Source organism: Pipistrellus hanaki, assembly GCF_964339955.1.
Source record: "Pipistrellus hanaki genome assembly, chromosome: 5".
NCBI lineage: Eukaryota > Metazoa > Chordata > Mammalia > Chiroptera > Vespertilionidae > Pipistrellus > Pipistrellus hanaki.
Window position 1 is genome coordinate 79,012,108 of NC_140507.1, and position 26,485 is coordinate 79,038,592.

General features: G+C 39.4%; 1 protein-coding gene across 1 annotated transcript; it reads left to right on the forward strand.

Annotated features, from left to right (window-relative positions):
* Positions 1–18,650: 18,650 nt before the first annotated feature.
* Positions 18,651–19,619, forward strand: LOC311622614 (olfactory receptor 7A17-like; the record flags this gene model as incomplete). Its single annotated transcript, XM_084883869.1, has 1 exon — positions 18,651–19,619. One exon carries the CDS (start codon positions 18,651–18,653, stop codon positions 19,617–19,619), a length of 969 nt encoding a protein of 322 aa, XP_084739995.1.
* Between the last annotated feature and the right edge of the window lie 6,866 nt (positions 19,620–26,485).

The window sequence follows — 26,485 nt, forward strand, 5'->3', positions numbered from 1 at the left end:
GAAAGAACTCTCATATTTTCTATTTAATGTGGAGTTTCAACACAAAATGCCTTTGCCAAGGGAAGCTATCATAATGATTTGCAATGCTTAAATGTAGTTCTCTCTAATAATGTCTTACTGGATAAATGACTGTATCAGTTTCTCATTGCTGCTATAAAAAAAATTACCACACTAGTGACTTAAAACATACAGCTTTCTCTCTTATAGATTTTCAAATACCGGAAATGGGTGTTAAAGAGCTTAGCTCTAAATGAATGCCAGGCTTAGATTTTTCTGGGTGATTCAGGGAAGAATGCAATCCCTTTCCAATCTCAGTCCAAATCCTTTCCTATTCTCAGTTCCTATTCCAGATTCTAGAGGCCACCTGCATTCCTTGACCCAAGGCTCTTCCTCCATCATCAATACCTGTAGCATGGCATCTTCAAATGTCTCTCTGACTCCAATTCTTCTTCTACTCTTTTCCACATTTAGAGGACTATTGAGATGACATTAGTCCAATCTGTGTAATCTGAGCTAATCTCCTTAGGTAATCATTTTATCTATCTCAGTTACCCTGCTCTGTAAGCTAACTATTCCAAAGTTCTCTGAATTAGGATGTTGGCATTTTTTATTTTCTTTTTTTATTGTTTAAAGTATTACAAAAGGTAGTACATGTGTCTCCTCCCTCGCCCCCATTGATCTTCCCCCAGCACCCCTTCACTCCCCTCTCAGTGTCTTGCGGCCATTGGTTATGCTTATATGCATGCATACAAGTCCTTTGGTTGATCTCTTACCTCCCTCCTCACCCCCCAGCCTTCCCCACCTTCCAGCTGTCCTTTGACAGTCTGTTCGATGCTTCTCTGCCTCTGTATCTATTTTTGCTCAACAGTTTATATGTTCTTTGTTATCCATAAATGAATGAGATCATGTGGTATTTTTTATTTCACTGAGTGGCTTATTTCACTTAGCATAATGCTATCCAGTTCTAGCCATGCTGTTTCAAATGTTAAGAATTCCTTCTTTTTTATAGCAGCATAGTATTCCATTGTGTAGATGTACCACAGCTTTTTTTAATCTACTCATCTGCTGATGGGCATTTAGGTTGTTTCCAATCTTAGCTGTGTTGCTATGAACATAGGGGTGCATATATTCTTTCTGACTAGTGTTTCTGTTTTCTTAGGATATATTCCTAGGAGTGGGATTATTGGGTCAAATGGCAATTTCATTTTTAATTTTTTGAGGAGGCACCATACTGTTTTCCACAGTGGCTGCACCAGTCCGCATTCTTACCAGTAGTGCACGAGGGTTCCTTTTTCTCCGCATCCTCGCCAGCACTTGTCATTTGTGGATTTGTTAATGATAGCGTTCTGACAGGTGTGAGGTGGCACCCCATAGATGTTTTTATTTGCATCTCTCAGATTAATGACTTTGAGCATGTTTTCATATGACTCTTGGCTTTCTGATGTCCTCTTTCAAAAAGTGTCTATTTTAGGTTATTTTCCCATTTTTTTATTGGATTGTTTATCTTCCTTTTGTTAAGTTGTATGAGTTTCCTGTAAATGATGGATATTAAACCCTTATTGAAGATAAGATTGGCAAACATGTTCTCCATGCAATGGACTTTCTTGTTGTTTTGTTAATCATTTCTTTTGCTTTTTATTTTGATGTAGTCCCATTTGTTTATTTTCTCCTTAGTTTCCATTGCCCTAGGAGCTGTATCATTAAATACATTGCTACAACAAAGGTCTGCTATTTTGCTGCCTATAGCTTCTTCTAACATTTTTATGGTTTCCCATCTTATATTTAAGTCTTTTATCCATTTTGAGTTTATTTTTTGTGTATGGTCTAGTTTCATTTTCTTGCATGTATCTATCCAGTTTTCCCAACACCATTTATTGAAGAGACTGTTTTGACTCCATTGTATGTTCTTGCTTCCTTTGTCAAATATTAATTGCTCATATTGGCTTGTGTCAATTTCTGGGTTCTCTGTTCTATTCCACTGGTCTACATGTCTGTTCTGTGCCAGTACCAGGCAGTTTTAAGAACAGTGGCTTTGTAATATGGCTTGATATCTGATAATGTGATCCCTCCAACATTGTTCTTCTTTCTCAAGATTGCTGCAGCTATTTGGGGTCTTTTATTATTCCAGATGAATTTGTGGAGAATTTGTTCTAGGTCTCTGAAGTATGCCATTGGTATTTTAATGTGGATTGCATTGAATTTATAGATTGATTTGGATAATATGTGTGCCGCGACAGCATACCCAAGGGTTCAGCGAGCCTGAGGGAGGGCTGGTGAAAGATGAAGAAAAGACAGACAAAGATAATAAGCTGGGACTAGGTGGACTTCTGTGTGTGACTGAGACCACAGAATAGATCCAGACTGCAAGCTGATGCTTTATTTTATAGTCAGAGGTAAACAAGGAAATTTACAATGTTCTTGTAGGTTTCACTTTTTTTTTTTGGCAGCACCTACTACACCTCCCACAGCCCATTAGCTACCCAGGAAAGATCTAGGGAGCAGTCATAAGATCAAGCTTAATTATGCTAAGAGGACTATGCCCTCTAAGCTAGGACTTGTTTGAGGCTTTGCCAGCAGGTCAGTCCAAGGCTTAACCCTATAACCACTCCCTACATCTCGCCCTTCTTTTAATTTTAAGCTACTAATAATGGAAGTAAAACTTAAACATCAAGAACAAAGTTCTAACTATTAAAATATTAACAGACAATGCCAATGCAAAACCCAATAACAAAACAATGCTAATGTAAAACCCAGACATGGTTATTAATAAAACAATGCCAATGCAACACAACAATAATAGAGAAATAAAACTACAGTAACATTTTCTACTAAATGAAAGTTTCTTTTGCTGATTTACTCAAGAGTCCTCAGACTTGGTTGTGAAAGAGTTTGCAGAAGACTGGCAGCTAACCAATGCTAGCATGGCCAGAAACATGATTGAGGGAGTAGCTTCCACTTCTTGCTTTTCTGCCATCTGCTGGGCCTAGGGTTGTTTATTTCTTCAGTGACCCAATGTTGGAACCTCAGTCTTTTGTATAGCCTTCATCATCTTCCTTTTCCACTTTGCTGTCATTGGGGCAACTTTCAGTCTTTTGAATGATGGGACAAGAAGCTTCTCTGGGTCCATTGTGTGACATATGTAATGCTCTGGCACCCAAATTTGCTTCACTGCTCCTTCTAGAAATATACAAACACAACCATTTCCCCACATCATTACTGGATCTGGTCCAAACCATTGTCCAGTTTGTGCATCCTCCCATCAGGCTAACCCTGCTGAGGCTATTGTACAGGAGACCTGATGCCTTTTGGCTGCTGTATGGCCCTCTGCATCGCAATTCAAAAGATTTAAGTATAAAGAACATGACTGAGTTTGTTTTGAGGTGACACGTAACATCCGTCACCCCTTCTGTTTTAGTAATTGCATTTTAAGAGTACAATTTGCTCTTTACATTATTGCTTGACCTTGAGTGTTGTAAGGGATACCAGTTTTATGACAAATTTGATATTGCTGACAAAAATGTTGAAAAGCAGAACTAGTGTATGTGAGTCCATTGTCTGTCTTTAGCTCTAAAGGAGAATCTAGTACCTCAAAGGCAGGTAGGCAATGATTAATTACATGTTTGGCACTCTCTCCTGTTTGGGGAGTTGCAAAGATAAAACAGGAGTAGGTATCTACATTAACATGTACCCATCTATGCTTACCAAATTCCCCTGTGTGGGTGACATCCATTTGCCAAATTTGATTAGGTTTAAGACCCCTAGGATTAACCCCCAATGATTGTACAGGGCAATGAATTACACACTGAGAGAACTGCTTAACAATTTGAAGAGCTTGCTCCGAAGAAATACATAATTGTTTGCATAAGGCAGCAGCATTTTGATGATGCCAAGCATGGGAGGATTGGGCAAGAGAAAATGGGGTAGCCTCTTGCATTACAGCAAGGAAGCAATCAATAGCATCATTGCCTATAGCTAATGGACCAGGGAGACCTGAATGAGATTGGATATGACCAATAAAGCAAGGAAACTGTCATTCTCTAATGGCTTTTTGAAGGTTGAAAGATAAATGAAAGAGTTTCTCTGAATTAGTGTGCCCTATAGCAGCTGTTTCAATTTGTTTGGCCATACTTACCACATAAGCACTATCACTATATATAGGTTAATGGGCTCTGTAGCAAAATCTGTCAAGGCATAGGTAAGAGCTTGTATTTCTACCCATTGTGCTGAAACATAAGGGGTCTGAAGGACCTTTTCACCTCTGCTGCAGTAGTATCCAGCTTTTCCAGAACTGGATCCATCTGTAAAAATGGTTAATGCCTGAGGTATAGGTTGTGACTTCATTATCTTTGGGAAGGTAAAGGTAGTAATTGAGAGAAATTGTAAAACCTTATTTGCTGAATAATGATTACCAACCTGTCCAGAGAAATTAACAAGTGCAACTTGACAGTTTGTTGATCGTTGCCAGTGTCAGTCTTGCTGTATAGCTGTAAATGGCACCACAATAAGGTCAGGGTCTTGGCCCACTAATTGGCCTGTTCGAAGGCGGGCTGGAGCTATTAGCTGGGAAACCAAATCATAAAAAGGAGTTAATACCTTAGTCGGAGAATGAGCCAAATATAGTCATTTAACAACTCCAGGAGCTTGTCAAATGACCCCAGTGGGTGTATGTATCAGGGAAAATTAAACCTGTAAAGAAAGGGAGAAATCAATTCTAGTAAGTTGTGCTGAACTTAAGGCATCCTCAACTTCATGTAAGGCTGTCTTGGCTTCCTCTGTCAAGCAGCGTTGGGATGACAGAGATGAATCTCCCTTTAGCTTATGAAATAAAGGGCTTACGTCAGCAGTGGTTAATTTTCAAGCAGGTCAAACCCTAATAATTTTTGGAAGTCATTTAATGTAAGTAAAGTGTCAGTCCGAATTTGAATTTTCTGAGGTTTTATTGTTTTTCCCTCAATAATGCTGCCAAGGTAAGAAAAAGGAAATGTCCTTTGAACTTCTTCATGTGCTCTGCATAATCCAGCACAATGCAGGGAACCCTGCAAATCTATATAGAGATTATTTAGATGTGTTTCATTTTTATGAGCTAAGAGAATGTCATCCATCTAATGAATAATATAAGCCTCGTGATATGTTTTCCTTATAGGATGTATGGCTGCAGCCACAAAATCCTGACAGAAGGTGGGACTATTGGCCATGCCCTGAGGCGATACTTTATCATATCTTCACCCCCATCAACTGTTCCCTTGCTTCCTCCAATCCTTGCTCTATATTTGGAAGAAAGCACATATTCCAGAGGGCTCTCTCCCTTAGGAACTGTAGCCCCAGGGACTGGAGGAGGGAGCGGGAGGCACTGATGGTGGAGTCTGATGCCTTTAGCAACCTTCCCCCATCTGTCTTGATTCCCCTGCCATATTCACCCACCCCCTTTCTGGAGTCCCCAATCAGGGACCACAGACTGAAAGTAGAGGCAGTCATTTCCTCTGGACCTTCAGCTATAAAATGATCATGAAGTTGTTTTCCTATCTTCTCCCATGCCTCTATATTTACATTTTCTTCCTCAGAAACTCATCGGCAGGTTTTACTCACAAATTCAAAAAAATCGAAAAGCTGTTCATACCTCACAGAACAGCTCTATGCTTGGAGCATAGCCTTAAGCATGGATATGCATACATTCTTTCCCCGTGATCCTGAATTTTCCATGTTTTACACCTACCTAGTACTACACCCTTACCTTACTTACTGCGTTCGCACACCTTGTGGTCTCCTTTCACCTGACAATTGCAGCTTTCACCTGACAATTGCAGTTCCCTCCGCTAAGGCCACATTGAGTGCCACTGGGGCCGAACTCAGCCCCGCGTTGGGCACCACTTATGCCACGCCAGCACAGGCAAGGGTTTGGCGAGCGTGAAGGAGAGCTGGAGAAGGGTGAAGAAAATCAGACAAAGAGAATAAGCTGAGTCTAGGTGGATCTTCTGTGCATGACTGAGACCACAGAACAGCTCTCTCTCCCACACTCTACCCTTCAGATCCATCTCTCTGACTTTTACCCTGATTGTCTGTTGCCACCTTGTGGCCATTTTTATATTGCTGCCTTCCTCTGTAGCTCTGGGACAATTGGTAAGGGATGAGATTTTATCTTTATGCCCAAAGCAGAGTTCCAGAAGCCTGGCAGTGATTATCAGGCTCATCTTGATTTCTCTGTGTGTCAGCGCTTCATCTGTTCTCTGGAGATTGTACCTATAGGCTTGCCTCCTGGCAAGTTCTGGCTGAGCTATGGGAATCCCTGGGGCCAGCACTGCAAGGGGGGAATGTAGAAGGGCAGGGATCCACCCACAGGATCTGCATTCTGTGGGCCCGCCCACCTGCAGGAGCCACTGGAATATGAGAAGAAATGGAAGCCCGAAGGGAGCCCGAATGCAGGCCAAGCCTGGGAAGGGTGCTATGTACTCCACTGTGGACACCCGTGGGAGACCCGCTCATCAGACTGGGATTTTCTCACTTTTTCAGGACTCCCTCCAGTAGGGACCAGTCCAGCTTGGAAGTGGCAGCTGAGGGTGGTAGGAAGTAAGGAGGTAGAGGTGGATCATGGTCCTAGGTAAGGCACATTCTTAATATTTCAGTTCCACATCTGAAGGAGCACAGCAATAGGTAAGAGGTGGAACGTGGCCCTGATGCCCAAGGGGGAGTTCCAGGAGGCCGGCGTCAGTATCAAGGTTGTCCCAGTCACGCGCAAATGTTCCATGCTGCATTTGTTCATAGTAGATTGTACCAGCAGAGTATAGGGGATTTTTCCATGCAACTCCTGGCCCAAGTGTGGGACTGCCTGAAGTGCCCTCCACTCACCGGAGCTGACCAGCGCTCTGCAAAGATCTAGGAGCAGGTATCCGGTGCCAGGTCTCAGACCTTTCCAAGAGATGGGGCCAGGGCCGGGTGGTAGGTGGAAGCTGCAAAGGGCTTGCCTGGGGACACGCGTGGGTGTTGGTCATTGGGCTGGACTTTACCAGCATTTGCTCTTGAGATGGGGGCCAGCCCAGGCAGTACATTTGTGAAGCGCCTCTGTGGGTTTTTCCCCAGACTGCATCTGGAGACCCAGAGGGCAATAGGTAAGGAGTGAGGTGCAGCTGCAGGGTCTGAAGGGAGAGTTCCAGGAGCCGGCGATGGCTGACCCATGGTCATTCCGGCTACACCCTCAACCACCCAGGCATTGGGACCTCAATCTGTTTGCTGGAGATTGTACCTGCCAGAGGCCGGAGAGGTTTGGGTGCCTGGCTTCTGGCTGAGTGGTTCTCCTCTGTGGGAATACTGACCACCAGGGGGCAGCTCCTGCATTGAGCGTCTACCCCCTGGTGGTCAGTGTGCAACCAGTCATTCGGTCGTTCTGGCATTAAATTGCTTGTTTTATATATATAGGTGTTCTGGAAATTGCATAAAAAAAAATCTCCACAAGTCTATAAATTTTGATATACTTTCATTTATAACTAATTGTTATTCTGAAATACTATGTTTTGCAAAGGGCAGGGTTCCATACTGGTTATGTCAATGCATTATAATCAAATTCAAATTTTTAATTTCTTCTTGTCATCTAGAGACAGTCACTGCTTTGTTATAATGCATTTGCAAAAATGTTACATCTTTTGAGAGATCCATGGAAAAGACTCTGATTTATTTTAAATTACATATCTCTGAGAATAAATTTTCAGATCATCCCCTTTGAACTGGATGAAAATCATTAGAACTCTATAGAGTATCTGGATTTATAAAAGCACTGGCAAGAAAAATCAGGAGAAACTAATATTGTTTATGGGATTGAATAAACTGAAAATATTTACACTTTTTGTAATTTTATTGTTGAAAGTATTGCCTATTTTTCATATTTTTGTTTTTTTGAAATAAATAAATTTGTTTCTTTTCTTAAAACAGTTTGGTAAATTATACTTTGATAAGCAATATTGAGGTATTTATATTTTTCTTCCTACTTTTTCCCTCCAGAATATGGCAATTCTTAATGAGTGAGTCATGCCAATATGTTTCTTTAAATTAATTCGATAAGACCAGTTTTCAATTGTGATTTTATTAACCAGGACTTTGGAATGTCATGTCTAAGAGGAAGATATGCCTGGCTTCAGATGCCACCAAAAAGCCTTAAGAAGCCAATAAGAGCCCCTTGGAGAAAGCCTTGTACCTTGCTTAATCAAGTGGTTCATAGCAGTCTTTCCAGGTAAGGAACAAAGGTTGCTCTCCTGAGAGATGGCAAGGAAGGAACTTCAAAACTTTACCCAAGTCTACAGGGATTGCAGGAAAACCTGATGGCAGTTAGATAGCTCAGCTTCTTTGCCCTGAGGGGCTAATTAAAGCTCAATTATGAGATTCCAGCAAAGCAGATTTTTAAAAGCCTATATGATCAATTGCTATTCTTATTGTGTTCATGCAATCAGGCAAAAGTGAAACAACTTAATACAATAAATAAATTAGTCTTAATTTGACACTTAAATAAAAATAGGATAACTTAAATTAGTCTTAATTTGACACTTAAATAAAAATAGGATAACTTTATTTTTTTTTAGAAAGGTTTGTTTTAATGATTTAGTTTTTTTTTATTTCTTTATTGACTGATATATCACATATTTGTCCTCATCCCCCCATTCCCATCCCAAACCCCTCCCCACATTTGCCCCCACCCCTTTGTTGTCCATGACCACTGGTTAAGCTTTTATACAAGTTTTGGTTGATCTCTCCCTTCCTGCCCGCCCCCCGCAACCTCCCTTACTTTCCCTCTGAGGTTTCACAGTCTTTATCAATGCTTCCCTGTCTCCAGGTCTGTTTTTGTTCATCAGTTTATGTTGTGCATTATTTCCGCTAGATGAGTGAGATCATCCGATACAAGAAATACAGTTATAAGAACTGAAAATGAGACAAGCAATAATGGTTATGCTTGAAGGCAAGTGAATCAGTCTGTAGTGAGTTGCATTCTGAGCCAACAGTTCTTTTGAGTCCCAATTTCAATGTCAAATAGTTCCTTATGTGTACATGTCAGCCGTGATATTTCAGTTCTTAATGGTGGCGATGCAGGTCCAACCCTCTCTGGTTTGGTCCTGGGCAACCTGCAGTGACACACAGCTGCTGGTATGGCAAGGCATTGTCAGCGTCTTCCATCTCTGGAGCGCTTCTCTTCTGTCTTCATGGCTGGAGCAGTCCTGTCAATTCCTCTCTGTTATAGGAATCCACATGGTTTTGGAGTTGTTTTCTGAAAATATACAAATATATTTTCGACCAAAAGTTAATAAAGGGATATTTTCTATAAATTTGACTTGGGATCCTTTTTTCATTTTTTGCCCAAATGATTTTCCTTTGCCTTGTTTTGATACCATGTACGTTTTACATGTGTGTCTTGCTGTTAGCATTACAAGTGAGTTAATTTTCTAAAGTAAAAATTTTCTAGATATAATTTACTTACAGAATATTTTTCCTTACACGATATTCTTCTACTATTCCCCCTTTTTTATTTAAATATTAAGAGTCTTTTGGAAGTTTTGTAATGTAGTCTTGATAGCTTTTAAATTTTAATTTTTTGCACTAAAATATGACTGTTATGTAATTTTATCATGAAATGAGCTACCAATAAAATTTTTAGTTAACACTTTGGGAACAGCTTTTTATCCAGTACAATTAAATTTTTCTAGGATATTTGCTTATTTCGATTAGCCAATTTAAATTAGTCTGAAAACTTGACCACTATTTTACTGTCAAATTTAATACTCTAACAACAACCTTATTTTACCATATAAATATCAGTGGAAATAATTATTTGCCTTCTTGAGTAGGCCCTGAGCATTCCCGGTACTAGATTTGATTTAGGTATTAAAATCCCACTTCCCCACACCATGGATACAAGACAACTCAAACAAGTCTTGTTACAGTGAGAGGGCAGCTGCTGTCAGCCAAGTCTCTGTCTGTTACCTGGGTCCCAATTTGGGCTGGGCTTGGAGAAAGAAGCAGCCCTGGGGGCAGTAGATCTCCCTCAGAAGGGTTGAGGGTTCAGGCCCCTACAAAGTTGGGGGTTGAGGGTCTGTGCCCCACCTCTGTTGGCCACCAAGTTCTCTCCTGATGGACCCCTGCGACTGTGCCTATCTTAGGTTGTTCCTTCCCTGAGAAATCTTACCCATCTCTGGCTAACCAACCATCCTCCGAGGCCAACCAGAGTGATGTGAGGTTCAGTTCCGCCTCCTTGGTAGCCTATGTCCCTGTGGCCTCCATGAATGGGATAACTTTAAGGGGAAATTGTGTTTCAATAAACTATACTGCACAATTGTGAATATTAGACTAATTCAATGAATTGTCTTCAAAGTGTTCTTGCTGTTCTAACCTTTGACCCAATAATACAAAATTTTAGACAAGTTTGTTTCTATCAGGTTACAAGCCCTACTTGTGTTCAGAGAATACCACCTCTAGATACCATTGCCACCTTCCTCTGTGCCCTCTGACAGAGTGCAAGGATCTCTTAGCTCTGAAGGAAAACTTCATTTCTTTTCAGCATGAAGCAGCTACATAAGAGACCTGTGTCCCTTCTCTGAAAGAATCCAGAGCCAAGATCCTTGAGGAGGGATGTGGTAGGAAGTTAGACATACATAAGCAGAGCAAGGATGATGGGCAAGGTCCTCTATATCCCTTTGAAGCAGGAGAAAAAGTTCTACTCAAAACATGAAAAACTGGATTACCAAATGAGCAACTGGAGGAAAAATGAGGGGACCCTGGGGCATGCTTCTCACCACACCAACTGCTCTGAAGCTGGCAGTGGTAAAGCACTGGATCCAACACACCAGAGTGAAGAGAGCACCAGAAGGGGGATTATGGGTGACTGACCCCAGTGAACACCTCAAGGTCAACATCTTTCAAAGGCAACATTTGTTATAATTATGCTCTTAACCACTGCTGAGGAAAAGGATGCAGGGATATTTTCTCTAAAGGTTGCTGCAGTAGCTTCCTGTGGCAAATGTCTGGCTTTTGTCTGGTGTTCTAGTTCTTGTCTTTCAGGATCTAATAACTACAATATAAACTGTTCTGATAATTTCACTTTCCCTTATAATAATGGAGATACTAAATTGCCAGCTGATTATTTTCTGATATGTGGGATCATTCATATATATGTTTTTCATATATACCTGCTGTGAAAGAAAAGAGCCACAAGCTAACCTGACAAGCTCAGGAAAGGCCTGTGTGACAGTCTTGCAAACCCAGAGACCTAAGATAACCACAAAAGATGGTTTGAAAATTAAATATCTAACAGGTTATAGTAGGTAGTCATGTCCCATATATTTCACCTGACAAAGATCAACTTTGAACTTTTACTGAGCCCCTCTGCCTTCCTGCATCTAAGATAACTTATCTGTGAGATGTCTGGGTAACTTTGTAACTTCCTTTTTACCCCCACCTCTCAGGGCACAACAAATGGCCTCGAGACTTTCCTCATTGTTATTGTTATCAAGTTAATTGTCAACTGTTTATTAGAGTATCCTGTATCCATCTCTGTGAAAGAAGCTCATGTCCATCATTTAACCTTTTACCCTATCCCAGAGGTTACCCCCCCACCCCCCCATCCTCCACCCCCCGCTTTGCTTTGTCCCACCTCCCTAATCTATCACCAATGAATTTCATCTAACTCACCTACGTCCCTTTCCTTTGATTGCAATGTATAAATATAGAAATGTAACCCGCCATTCTCCGGAGCATTATCTCAATCCGTTGAGGTTCTGCTTCCCGGCACGTGTCGATAGTAAGGCTCAAATAAACTCACAAAAAAATTCTTTACAGATTTCAATGGGTTTTTTTTTTTTTTTGCGTTAACACTGCCAACAGCACTGGGGAGAGTCAGAGCAGGGGACTGGATGTTCCTTAGGATGACTGACTGTCTTTATGCTCCAGAAACCTAAAAAGGCCTTCTCACAGCAGTGGCACCAGACTGCAACAATAAAGTCCACCTGTGGAGCCCCACTGACTATATTGTTTTGACTGTTTTTGTTATGCCAATATTGGTAGGCTCCCTTAATTGGAAGTGACCCAGCTGGCATGAAGCCTGGTAGCAGCCATGAATGCCACTTCCAGGGCTCTCCATGGGATAAATCAAGATATGAGTCAGGTTAGGAAGGCAGTTCAGGAGAACTGGACAGCTCTAGATTATTTGCTGTTGCGGCATAACCACAGTTGTGAGGAATTCAAAGGAATGTGCTGTTTTAGTATTTTTGACAACTCTCAGTTGGTAGAAAACAACATTCAACAAATTAGGGAAACCATCTCCAAGGTAAAACAATGGTAAAGATTTTTTTTTTTTTTTAACTTCCTAGCTACCACGCCTGTCTGGGATGAGGGAATTCTTTTAATTTTTATCCTGTTTATTATTTGTAATCTGATCATTTGCTGCTGTATTCAATGTCTCCTTTTTAGATTCTGCATTTCACTTTATTCTAGCCCAACAAACTACTTTCAAGGCAGAAGCAAATGCATTCCAGCAGGATGAGACTTTTCAACTAAAACTAATCTTATATATATGAGATGATAGAGATTAACCGTGATTTTTCCGTTCTAAAAAAAAAAAAAAAAAAAAAAAAAAAAAAAAAAAAGCACATTCTATTATAACTTAACTGAGAGTTGGAGTTGGATAGCTGGGACATGGCAGTTAACCTGGAATGTGGGGAATCTGGCCCATTCTCCTTATCTGAGAATTGCCTATTATCATGGAAATATTAACAACTTTGTTGCTGAAACAATGGAGTCCCAGAGGCACCCGCCCTGAGCCCTCATTGCCTATAACCTGTAACCATTATACCCATTCTTCTTTTTAATCTTTGTTGTTGAAAGTATCAATATTACAGATGTCACCCTTTTTTCCCCTTGACCCTTCTCCTCTCCACTCCTGTCCCATCCCTAGGTCTTCAACCCACTATTATCTGTGTTCATGGGTTATACATACAGGCATTTAAATACTTTAGTTGATCTCTTCCCTCCCCACTGCCATTTCTTCTGAGGATTCTCAATCTGTTGAATGCTTCCATGTCTCTGGATCAATTTTGTCAGTTTATTTTGTTCATTAGATTCCACATATAAGTGATATCATGTGATACTTGGCTTTCTCTGACTGACTTATTTCACTTACCATAATGCTCTCCAAGTCCATCCATGTTGTCTCAAAGGGTAAGAGATCCTTCTTTTTTTACAGCTTCATAGTATTCCATTGTGTAAATGTACCACAGTTATTGTACCCATTCTTATTTCTTTTGCCTACCTCCCCATGCCTGTAATTCCTTTTGCCCGCTTCCCCATGCAATCTTTTTCCTTCTACCCAATATAGGTTTGGGGCAGGGGGGCGGTGAGGAGAAGGAAATTGTAGATGACCTGATACTCTCCCATATGCCAGCATTATTGAAATAAACACTCATATGATTCCAGCCTGTCTCTGCTTAATTGGCTCAAGTAGTGACAGACAGCCTGGAATCATTTGTTGTCCAGTTTCAAAACAATTATTTTAAAAAATAATAATAAATAAATAAAACAGATCTAACCAGTTTGGCTCAGTGGATAGAGCATTGGTCTGCAGACTGAAGGGTCCCAGGTTCAATTCTGGTCAAGGGCATGTACCTAGTTGCAGGCATATCCCCAGTGGGGGTGTGCAGGAGGCAGCTGATCAATGTTTCTTTCATCGATGTTTCTAAATCTCGATACCTCTCCTTTCCGATATGTAAAAATCATATATATATATATATATATATATATATATATATATATATATATATATATACACACACACATACATACATATACTGAGTGGCCATATTATTATGACCACCTGATGTTTGTTGTTTGTTTGTAGGCAAATTAGCCATACACTGCATCATATGGGATATAGAAGCCGAAGGCCTGTTCGAACACCTTTGCTGCCTGCAGTTACCAAGATAAAACATCTCCAATTCGCACTGGAACACAAGGATTGGAAAGTAGAGCATTGGAAAAAAGTCATGTGGTCCAATGAATCATGTTTTCAGTTGTATCATGCAGATGGCAGAGTGAGAATTTTTCAGAAACAGCATGAAAGCATGCACCCCATATGCATGAGTACAACCTTTCAAGCTGGTGGGGGGCAGTGTTATGGTTTGGGGCATGTTTTCCTAGCATGATCTGGGCCATGTGGAACAACATCAGAATAGCACAACCTACCTAAGTATCATTGCTGATCAAGTTTACCCTCTCATGTTGATGGTGTATCCCAATGGAGATGGCTTCTTCTGACAAGACAATGCACCATGCCATGGTGCTCATATTGTGCAAAAGTGATTTCAAGAACATGAGGGTAACTTTACCTTGCTTAGGTGGCCCCACAGTCACCAGACTCAACCCAATTAAGCATTTGTGGGACAAAGTTAAAAGAGCCATCAGGCAGCTGGTTCCACAACCATCAAATCTCACAGAACTGGGCAGTGCTACTCATCAGGCATTGTGTCATTATTCCTTGCATCACCTTTCAACATCTCCTGGAATCAATGCCAAGAAGAATCACCGCAGTATGAAGGCAAAAGGTGGCCTAACGAAGTACTAATGGGGTGGTCATATGAATCTGGTCACTCAGTGTATATGACATATAGACATGGACAACAATATGGTGACAGGGAGAAGAAAATGGAAAGGGGGGTGGGGGAGATGGAAGTGGGCAAAGGGGTGATTAGGAACAGAAAGAGACTTGACTTTGTGATAAGTGCATGATGGCAATATGCAACTGATGTTGATTGAGTTGTACACTTGAAACCTGTATGGTTTAATTAACAAATGTCATGCCAATAGATTTGATTTACAAAAATAGCATAAGTGGAAGGTCCCTGTGTATAGAATACTAACCAAAGGCCTGAAAGTTTTACTTCCTGTCATGAGAGAAATACTAACGAGGCATGTATAATCTGAGTATGCAGAAGCTAAGCTACAGAGCCCAACATTTGTTAGCGTAAGGCCAGACCTGAGGTATGTCAGAAAGTTCTTGTTGAAAAGGGCAAAAAACTACTTACCCCTGAATTTAAAACCCACCTTGATGCTTAAAGTGGTCACAGACCAGGACCTACAACATAATATTCAGTAGGAGCTAGTTTCAAATGATAAATGTCTAGCTCACCCTAGACCTGCCAATCAAAATCTATATTTGAACAAGATCCCAGATTCATGTACATATTGATGTTGGGGAAGTTCTGGTCTGGAATGGTATTTCTCATCTCTGCACTGTTGTATTGTAAGATGTTGAGAGCCATCCTTGCCCTCAGTTCACTAGGTGCCAGTAGCACCTCCCTAGTTGCAACAGCAACAACAAAATTTCCAGACTTTGCTAGGTGTTCCCTAAGGGAAAAATGACCTCTGGTTGCCAACCCCTGGTCTGGAACAGAAAACTGGAAACAGCTTCATGGAGTCCAATCAAAGCTCACCCTTACTTAGTTCATAATTTTGAGCAGATCACTTCACCCTCTAAATCCCATTTCTGCAAATGTAGAATGAAGTTTATAATAGTACAACCTCAGAGAAAGGACTCATATAAAAATGAAATAAGACAATCCACATAATAAGAATCTAATTTCAATCCATGGTGTATAAAAAGATCTGAATATTATAATGAATAAACGTTATTTAAGTGAAAAATTAAATGCCAACTCTTAATTTGAGTTAAAAGCATGAGTCTCCTAATTGACTTATCAAAAGCATCATGCAGCCAAGGATTAAGGTACCATGGTATTATAGCAAAGGAATTCACCTCTCTTCCTTGTTCAAGAGAGGAATAGCAATTTCTAGAGATATTAGGAGCAGTTGCCCTCCAGCTTTCAATACTTTAGGGATCCAGACAGGTTCCTCAGTATTAAATTTGGAGAAAATACTAACACAAGTTTGGGAAATGGTGCAAGGAGGTTAGACTCTGGAAGGCAGGTGAGTTCATGGAAAAACAAAATTAAGGCAGGGTTCACCTGACTTCTAATATGGTCTACTGGGAATGCATCAGGACAAAAGGTTCTTTCTGTCCAGATCAGTGCCCTAAGGGAAATGACGTACTCAGAGGGGGAGGTAACAATGGAAACAGTATCTAATGAGCAGGTATAGGTAGCTGACAATATCTCTTCTGCTACGTGCGCAATCTTGATCTGGAAAGGACATGGTTGTTGCTTTGGATTCCTTAGTTGCTGGAGTCCAGTGCTTCACTCCTTCCTGCTCACTTGACTGGGGACAGAGCTTCAGTCTCCATCATCAACCATCAACAGGAATTTGGACTTTCATACAGAAATTTTTTTCTAAAGCCTCATCCAGGTGAGTCTATAGGTACTGAAGGAAAGATTCTTGAGTGGATGGAAGATTCAACAATACAACAGTCAACAATACATATAACAGTGAACAATACAAGGGTAATTGTTGACTATTACATGGTGTGATGGAAGTCCAGTTGGATAAGGCTGAGGAAGGAATGGGGGGCATAAAGTGGTTCCAAGGAAGTTTTGAAGTTCAGGAGAGTCGGAAAACAGTATTAGATGTGAATGTGTAAGCAGTGAAGTGAGGGCATTTCAATCTTTTTCAGATGGGGTGTATTTGAGCAAATTCTGTATTCATTAAAAGGATCCAGACCAATGTAGGTAGAGTCTATCTTGCAACACAGGATCTTTAGACAAATATTTCAAAGTATCTCTCATAAGGAGCATTACTTTCCAATTATTTGATTTCCTGGGAGGCTGAATATATTTTTTAGTTTATGGCTATTTACTTTCTACATTGCAAATTGTCTTTGGAAGCACATTGGTTTTTTGTTTGTTTTATTGAATTTATTGGGATGACATTGTGCAAGTACTTTTGTTTTTATGTATTGGGCTCTCAATGTTTTTATTGGTTTTCATTGCATTCTTTCAAAAAAAAAGAATACATTTTTCATCAAGTTTTCTCTTTTCCATTTAATTTTTGTATGTATATGAAGATTCATTTATGGCATTGGGTGAGGGTTTATAAATTTTGTATGATCAAATCTAACAGTTGGTCACATTGTGTTCCCTCATTGCTTTTGAACATTGAAAGCTCTTCTGCATCCTCAGTAGTAATGAATCATTTTGTCATCTGATTTCATATCTACTTTTTGTTATTTCTACCATTTTTTCTTTTATGATTAGATCTATTTTCTGAAATAGCAATCATCTTCTGTGATGTTTTCAAAAACATCTTTATATTCAACTGAAGATCACCTATATCTTTTTCAAAAGTATGATGAGTCCATTTATGTATAGAGGATGAAATTATAACTTTCGATACTGTTTCCTCCACTGTGTTTTAAAAAATATATTTTCCTAGTCTTTTATCTCCTTTTACCCATTTCATTTTGAATTAGAGATGAATTATTATGGTTTTCTTTCAGCTGTGAATATTATATTTTATTCCATTTCATTTGAACTCACTATATATAATATAGGTTTATTTTCCCTACCAATATTTATTTCATTAATTCTTTTAATGATATCAAGACTGGCTTGTGTAGGATTTTGTAAAGTATGATTTGGGGAGGACTTTGTGGACTAGAACTGGAGGGTAACCATTGGGTGTGTCACAAAGAGACCATATCCTGAAGTTCAAGAGCAAGGAAGGAATGATGCCACAAAGAAAAGGAAGAGAAGGGCCAGCCTCATCCACTATTGGGTCATATGAAAACATGAAATAGATACAAGAATAACAATCAGATCAGATGAGGCCAGCAGAGCAATAAAGGTCCAGTCAGTATGTGGTCTCTTGAGCCCTAGGTAACTTCAGCATCACACTGGCTGCCTCTTCTCTCTAAACTGGCTCTTCGCTGGGTTCTTCACTCACTGTTTTCTTCTCCTTTGCAGCAACTGTTATCCTTTTAAAACTATATCTTCCTTTACTGCATTATTCCAGAGTATAAGCCTTTTTCATTGTGATCAGGCATGTGTGCACGTGAAAACACACAAATACACATGAATGTACACACAGAGAAAAACAATGAGAATTATCACCAGTGATAATCATATATTTACTAACAGGAACTGTGGTAAACTTTTGTAGCTATTGACCAAATATGTCGACCACATTAGTGGGATGGACATTGCTGCTCTCTCTATTTGGGTAAGAATATTAACATTTAGAATGGATTGGCTGTCTCTCCAAATTCAAACAGCTAACATGTGGCAGATTCAAAATTAGTTACATAACCCAGCCTGTGTGACTCAGGCCCAATCCCCAGTAGGGGGCATGCAAGAGGCAGTAAATCAATGATTTTCATCATTGATATTTCTATCTCTTTCTCCTTTCCTCTCTGAAATCAATAGAAATAATTTTTAAATATATATATTACATAGAAACAAAATTAATAAAGTGCAAGATCATTAAGCTATGTAACATGGAATTCAAAACACAAATGATAAAGGACACCATAACCAGCAGTCCACAGAGCCTGTGCAATTTCAAATCGTGCTCTGGGCTCCTAATAGATGATAGATAGATGATAGATAGATAGATAGATAGATAGATAGATAGATAGTACATTACCACAAAATGCAAATTGTAGAATTTTAATGGTTAGTAATGCCCATTTATAATAAAATTAATAATGTTATTTTTTCATTCTTAGTCATCACCTCCATCACATGGGACCAGGCAACGACACAGGTGGTTCACAATTTCTTCTTCTGGGATTATCAGAAAAACCAGAACTGCAGCCCCTCATATTTGGGCTTTTCCTCTCCATGTACCTGATCACTGTGTTGGGAAACCTGCTCATCATCCTGGCTGTCAGCTCAGACTCCCACCTCCACACACCCATGTACTTCTTTCTTTCCAACCTGTCCTTGGTAGACATCTGTTTCACCTCCACCACCGTCCCAAAGATGCTGTGGAACCTCCAGACACAGAGCAAAACCATCACCTATGATGGCTGCATCACACAGATGTATTTTCTCACACTCTTTGGAGGTTGGGACAACTTCCTTCTAACTGTGATGGCCTATGACAGGTATGTGGCCATCTGTCACCCACTGCACTACACAGCCATCATGAACCCCGGGCTCTGTGGTCTGCTGGTTCTGGTGTCCTTTATCATTAGTGTTTTGAATTCCTTGTTACATAGCTTAATGATATTGAGACTGTCCTTCCCTGCAGAATTAGAAATTCCCCACTTTTTCTGTGAAATTAAGCAGATGATCAAACTTGCCTGTTCTGACACCTTTCTTAATGACACATTGATGTATTTGACAACTGGGCTGTTGGCTGCTGGTCCCCTGGCTGGGATCCTTTACTCTTACTCTAAAATAGTGGCCTCCATACGTAGAATGTCATCAGCTCAGGGGAAGTATAAGGCATTTTCTACCTGTGTGTCTCACCTCTCAGTAGTCTCCTTATTTTATTGTACAGTCCTAGGCGTGTACCTCAGCTCTGCTCCTACCCACACCTCACAGTCAAGTGCAATTACCTCAGTGATGTACACCGTGGTCACACCCATGCTGAACCCTTTCATCTACAGTCTCAGGAACAAAGACATAAAGAGGGCTCTGAATAGCTTGTTGGGGATGGCTGGTATAAATGGGGACAAATGTTTGGGGCTGAAAAAGCGCCCTTGATTGCATGGCTCAACCCCTTGAAACCAGAAGCTGTGATTGATCACGTGGAAGAGAACTGGATGACAATTTATTCCCTGGCATGTCCATTTTTTGTGTTCAACTTCTCTATATAATATAAGTCTATCAAGCTTCTGGTCTAATATATAAATAGTTTTCTGTTTTTACTATTTTTATACAATCTCAAAATTTTTCTCAACCTTGCATCAGAAATATTTGGAAATTTCCATATCTTTCGTGGGACCATATGGATTTCTTTAAGATAATTTCTTCTCAATTGCCATATATCATGCTAAGAAATTTTCCTCTAGTTTTCCTGAAAAAATAATCAGGGTCGTATTACTCATACGGCCAAAATTACATGTGGCATTTAAGGACTTTTATTTAATTATATTGTACAGGGAAATATGAAACCAGTTTTCACTTTGCATCTGTCATTCATTTTTACATCACTATTTCTTCCTGATAATGTATTATAGATTTTAAATGTTGTGCCATTTAAGTCTCAGCCTATTGATCAAAAGACATTCATTATAAATGCCTGGGGCACTCATTTGAGCATGAATTCCTGTGACACTGACCTGAGACAATGTTGTGCCTGGACCAGCCCTTGTGGTCCTTATTATGATTGCCAGATGCACACAAGCAGCAACCTTCAGAGAACCTGGTAAAAGCAAGGTCCATTGCTCACAAATCCTGCTTGCACACCCTGCCTGAAGTCCACACAAGAGGTAAAGAGGAGGGAAGGGGTGGGGAAGTAGGAGGAAAGAGAAAAATGAGGAGGGGGAAGAGAAAGAGGGAAGAGGAGGAATAAGAGAAAGGGGGAAGGAGAGAGAACACAACTGTGGTCCCTACATCTATTACAGTCACTCTTTCTTGGTGAATTTAAATCTTAAGAGCAGGGGTTAGTGTGTGAAAGTGAAAAGGAGAGTCGCTCATGAGGACAGTTACCTATGTTATCCAGGGCTTTCCATAAGGAGAACTTCCTGGGCCAGTGGCCTGGGTGCTTATCTCATAGCCTGTCACAGAGGTGGCCATATGTTTATTCAACATGGTTATCTTTCAAATGAATGCCTTGGAAATTAAATGTTCAGTGTCAGGCAATTACACTACAAACATGTTTTTCTGCTTTATAAGTGGTCTCCTGGCTTTATGGTGCTATTCAGCACACAGTCCCAAATTACTACTATAGACACTGACAAAAATTGACTATCAAATGTAGATCTACTACTGACATCTACATGGAAAGGCAAGTTTTCATCAATTGATCTAATACAGCTTTAATGTCAGAGATGACCTGAAATATGAGGAAGCAAAATTGTTAAGCACTAATTTTATTACTATGCAAAATATTGCTTTTTCATGCTGTAATCATCAAAGTATGGAAGATTGATGTCCATGTATAAGGGAATTTATGCATTAGGGTCAGTGACTGGTTAGTGTACTTTTAATTTTTAATAAATTATATTTTTTTCTGCTTGAAAATTCTAGTGCTGCCTACAATTATTACCCCGCCATAGCTCCAGTGAAAATACTTACTTATAAATGATGTCATGTAGACGAAAAGAGCACCGCTAATGAAAACTGAAAAGCTTAAGGGGGTGGGGTTGGGGGGAAGGATTGCATAGTAGCCTTAAAAACTCAAAAACCTAATGCAACTACATAAGATGGTCGGAAATTAAAACTTTCTAACTAAGAGCAGGTTATAGCAGGCAGTCATCTCCTAGACTAGAATTTTCCATGACAAAATCAATCTTTGCCTTAATGATGTTATCTGTTGTCTTCTTTATTATTGACAGTATTGCAGGAATCCCCCATTCTCTTCTTGGCCCCCTCTACTCAGCACCCACCCCACCCCAGGCCTTTACCACATTATTATCGGTGTCCATGTGTTATGCAAATGTACATATATGGCCTTTGGTTAATTCCTTCCTGTCCCTGCTCCCAGACCCATCTAGGCTGCCATGTGTCTTCTATTCCATGCATTCATGTTTCTGGAACATGAATGCATGGAATAGTTTATTTTGCTCATTATATTCCACATATAAGTGAGGTTATATAATATTTTTCTTTCTCTGGCTGATTTATGTCATAAATTCCAGGTCCATCCATGCTATCACAAAGGGTAAGAGCTATTTTCACAGCTACATAGTATTCCATTGTGTAAATGTACTACAGCTTTTTCATTCACTCATTTGCTTATGGGCACCTGGGTTGTTTTCAGACCTTAACTATTATAAATAATGCTGCTATGAACATAGGGGTGCATATATTCTTCCTGATTTGGTGCTTGGGGATTCTTAGGCTATATTCCCAGAAGTGGAATCTCTGGGTCAAACAGAAGTTCGATTTTTTTTTTTTTAGGAAATTCCATACTGTTTTCCACAATTGCTGCAACAGTGTGCATTCTAACTAGCAGTGTACTAGTGTTCTTTTTTTCCCCTCCACATCCTTACCAGCACTTGTTGTTTGTTGATGATGGCCATTCTGGCAGGTGTGAGGTGATACCTCATTGTAGTTTTAATTTGCATCTCTCTGATGTTTAATGACCTTGAGCATTTTTTCTATTAGCTATATGTGGGTTCTCTTTGGAGAAGTGTCTACTCAGGTCCTTTGCCCAATTTTAATTGGATTGTTTTTTTTTTTTTCCTCATGCTGAGCTGTGTAAGTTCGTTATATTTTTTGGAAATTAACCCCTAATCAGATCGATCATTGGTAAATACGTTCTTCCATACAGTTGGTTCCCATTTCATTTTGTTGATGGTTTCTTCGGCTGTGCAGACACTTTTGAATTTGATGTAATACCATTTGTTGATTTTATCCTTTGTTTCTCCCTCCCTAGGAGATATCTGAGATATTACTGCCTATGTTTTCTTCTAGAATTTTTATGGGTTCGTGGCTTACAATTAAGTACTTTATCCTTTTGAGTTTATTCCTTTGTATGGTGTAAGTTGGTGGTCTAATTTCCTGTTTTCTTTGTACATGTCCATTTTTTCCAAATCGATTAATTGAAGAAACAGTCTTGCTGCATTACATGCTCTGGACTCCTTTGACAAAAATTAACTGACCATAATGGTGTGGGTTGATATCTTGGAATCTCTATTCTGATCCATTAACCTATATGCTTTTTTTTGTGTGCCAGTACCATGCTGTTTCAATTGCAGTGACTTTGTAGTATAGTTTGATATCTGGGATTGTGACCACTACAACTTTGTTCTTCTTTCTCAAGATTGCTGAGGATATTCAGAGTCTTTTTTGGTTCCATATGAATTTTTGGAATATTTGTTTTAGATCTCTGAAATATGCTTTTAGTATTTTAATAGGGGTTGCATTGAATCCATGGATTGCTTTGGATAGTATGGACATTTTATTTTTAATATATATATATATATATATATATATATATATATATATATATATATATATATAGAGAGAGAGAGAGAGAGAGAGAGAGAGAGAGAGTTGATTTTTTACATAAAGGAAACGAGAAGGATAGAGAGTTAGAAATATCGATGATGCCTCCTGCACAGCCTTAATTCATTTATTGAATCTCATAGTTTTTCAGTGCAGGCTTAAGGTTGTCTATGTGCAATGTTGTAAAATTGAAGATGTCATGGGAATATTGGAGAAATACATGCAAAAAAAATTAAACTAGACTACCAAGTTATAACATACACAAGAAGAAACTTAAAATGCATAAAAGATTTAATTGTAATTCATGAAACCATAGAAATCTGAAAAGAAAACATAGGCAGCAAAATCTTTCACATCTCACATAGCAGAATTTTCACAGATACGTCTCCGAGGACAAGAGAAACAAAGGAAAAAACAAACAAATAGGACTACATCAAACTAAAAATCTTCTGCACAGCAAAAAGCAAGCAAACAAACAAAAACACAACATCTTCAAAATGCAATGGGAACCCACTGTATGAGAGAACATATTTGACAATAATACATTTGGTAGGTGTCACATGATAATTCAATACACCAACAAACACGTATTGACAGGGATGTGGGGAAAAGGGAATCCTTGTTCATTACTGGTGGTAAAGCAATCCTGAGAAAGAAGAACAAAGAAGGTGGAATCTCAATACCATGTATCAATCTGTATCACAAAAACATTGTTCACAAAACAGCCAGGTACAGTCTCAAGAAAAGACACATAGATCAATGGAATAGAATAAAGAACCCAGAAGTCGACCCAAACCACTCTGCCCATTTATAGTTGACAAAGGAGGCATGAACATACAATGGAGTCAAGACAGTCTCTTCAACAAATGGTGTTGGGAAAATTGGACAGATAAATGAAAAATAAATAAATAAATAAATAAATAAATAAATAAAACTAGATCACCAAATTACACCATACACAAAAATAAACTTAAAGTGCATAAAGGACTTAAACATAATACAGAAAACCATAAAAATTCTAGAGGAATCCATAGGCAGTAAAATCTCAGACATATGCCAAATGAACATCTTCACTAATAATGCACCTAGGGCAATGGAAGCGAAAGAGAAAATAAACAAATGGGATTACATCAAAATAAAGCTTTTCACAACAAAGGAAACCACCAATAAAAAAATTAAAAAAAACAAGAAAGCCACTGCATGGGAGAACAGATTTACCAATGATATCAACAATAAGGGTTTAATCTCCAAAATTTACAGAGAACTCATACAACTTAACCAAAAGAAGATAAACAACCCAATCAAAAAATGGACAACTAATCTAAATAGACACTTTTTGAAAGAAGACAAAGGAAAGCCAAGAGACATATAAAAACATGCTCAAAGTCACTAATCATCAGAGAGATGCAAATCAAGACAACAATGCGGTACCATCTCACACCTGTCAGAATGACTATCATCAACAAATCAACAAACAACAGTGTTGGCGAGGATGCAGAGAAAAAGGAACTCTTTTTGCACTGCTGGAGGGAATGTGCAGCCACTGTGGAGAACAGTATGGAGTTTCCTCAAAAAACTGAAAATGGAACTCCCATTTGACCCAGTAATCTTACTCCTAGGGATATATCCTAAGAAACTGGGAACACCAATAAGAAAGGATATATGCACCCTTATGTTCATAGCAGCACAATTTACAATAGCTGAGAGTTGAAAACAGCCTAGGTGCCCGTCAGCAGATGACTGGATAAGAAAAGTATGGTACATCTACCCAATGGAATATTATGCTGCCATAAAAAAAGAAGGAATTCTTACCATTTGCAGCAACCTGGATGGAACTGGGGAACATTATGCTAAGTGAAATAAGTCAGTCAATGAAAGAAAAAATTCCACATGATCTCACTCATTTGTGGATAATAAAGAACATTATAAACCAATAAACAGAAAGATAGATGCAGAGACAGTAAAGCATCAAACAGACTGTCAAATTACATTAGGAAAGTTAGGGAGAAGTGGGGGAGATAAGAGATCAACCCAAGGATTTGTATGCATGCATATAAGCATAACCAATGGATGCAAAACACTGATGGATGAGGGCATGTATAGGAGTTGGGTGGAGATGGGGCAATGATAAGATATGTACACATATAATACCTTAATAAAAAATGGAGAAAAGAATTGGAGGAAAATGAAGTTAAAAGAACAAATGGATAAACTAAAATAAAATTAAAAGAAAGTGCAAATGAAAACCAAAGATTTAAAGTAGAATCTTTGAGGAAAATGGCAGCAGAGCTGGTGGAAGTTGCTCTCTCCTCCTCCCAGAACAGATTTGGAATCACAACTAAATTATACAACAATCAACTTGAAGATCCCACTGAAAATAGCTGAATAGAAATCTTTTAAATAAATATTTACAGAAGAAGCCACATCGAGACCAGGGCCATCTTTCCTGGTGCAAACACTCCCTTCCAATCTGCATCAGCCTAGGGGACTGCACAAGCCTCATGCTCCTAGCCTTCTGGTCTGAGCTCACAGCCCACAAAAGAGTGTGCTGTCTGAGCCTGTACTAGGAATGGGGAGTTGGTAACCGTATTTCTAGAAACTCATATCAACGCAACAGAAAATTACTTAAACCTGCAGCACTGGTTTATTGAGCTTTTCCTGGGAACCACCTATGTCTAACCCCCCTCCCTCAACACCGTTTTCTGGCTTCAGCTAATGATGGTGGCTAAGGTGGTATTTTCAGAATTACTTAATTTTCCAAAGTTTCCATCTCAGTTTGCTTAACTGCATTTTCTGATGTGCACTCAATGACAAAATCGCCTATGGATGCATTTCTCAGAATGTATCCCTGTTTATTAAGCAGTGCATAACGGTATATCTTTCATTCAAAATCTTAAGCCAACACAGTTTTTGGTGAAGATGGCCTACAACTACTTGCCCCTTACTCTACCACAGGACCAAACCTTGCTACTGAAAGAGTGGTCCTCAGACCAGAACCTCAAAACCAGCTTTTCCTGGAACTTTTAAGAAATGCAGATGCCTCAGGCCCACCAGCACCTGCTGAATCAGTATCTGTACTTGAACTACAATCGTGGGTGATTCATATGGATAAAGACTACCAGTAATTTTAGGAAACATAACCAGTCAAGAGGGTCTATGGGAAGAGATAGCACTAATGGAATTTCTCACACTGTATGTAATCAGGAAAGCCCTACAGGAAGAACTCTATGTTGATAAAACTCCATAGTTCTAAATTTCCCTTCCCTCTTCCTTTCCCCTCCATAAGGACCCTCCATCTTGGCACACAGGCTAGAATGTACATGTAGCTTATCATGTCTGAGTGCATGGGCTGCAATACTTTATTTTTCCTGAACAAACCCTTTTGGTGATGAAACACCTATCAATGTTATTTTTTAAAGTCAATAATAAGCACTGTGAACTTGAAGAAGGGCCCC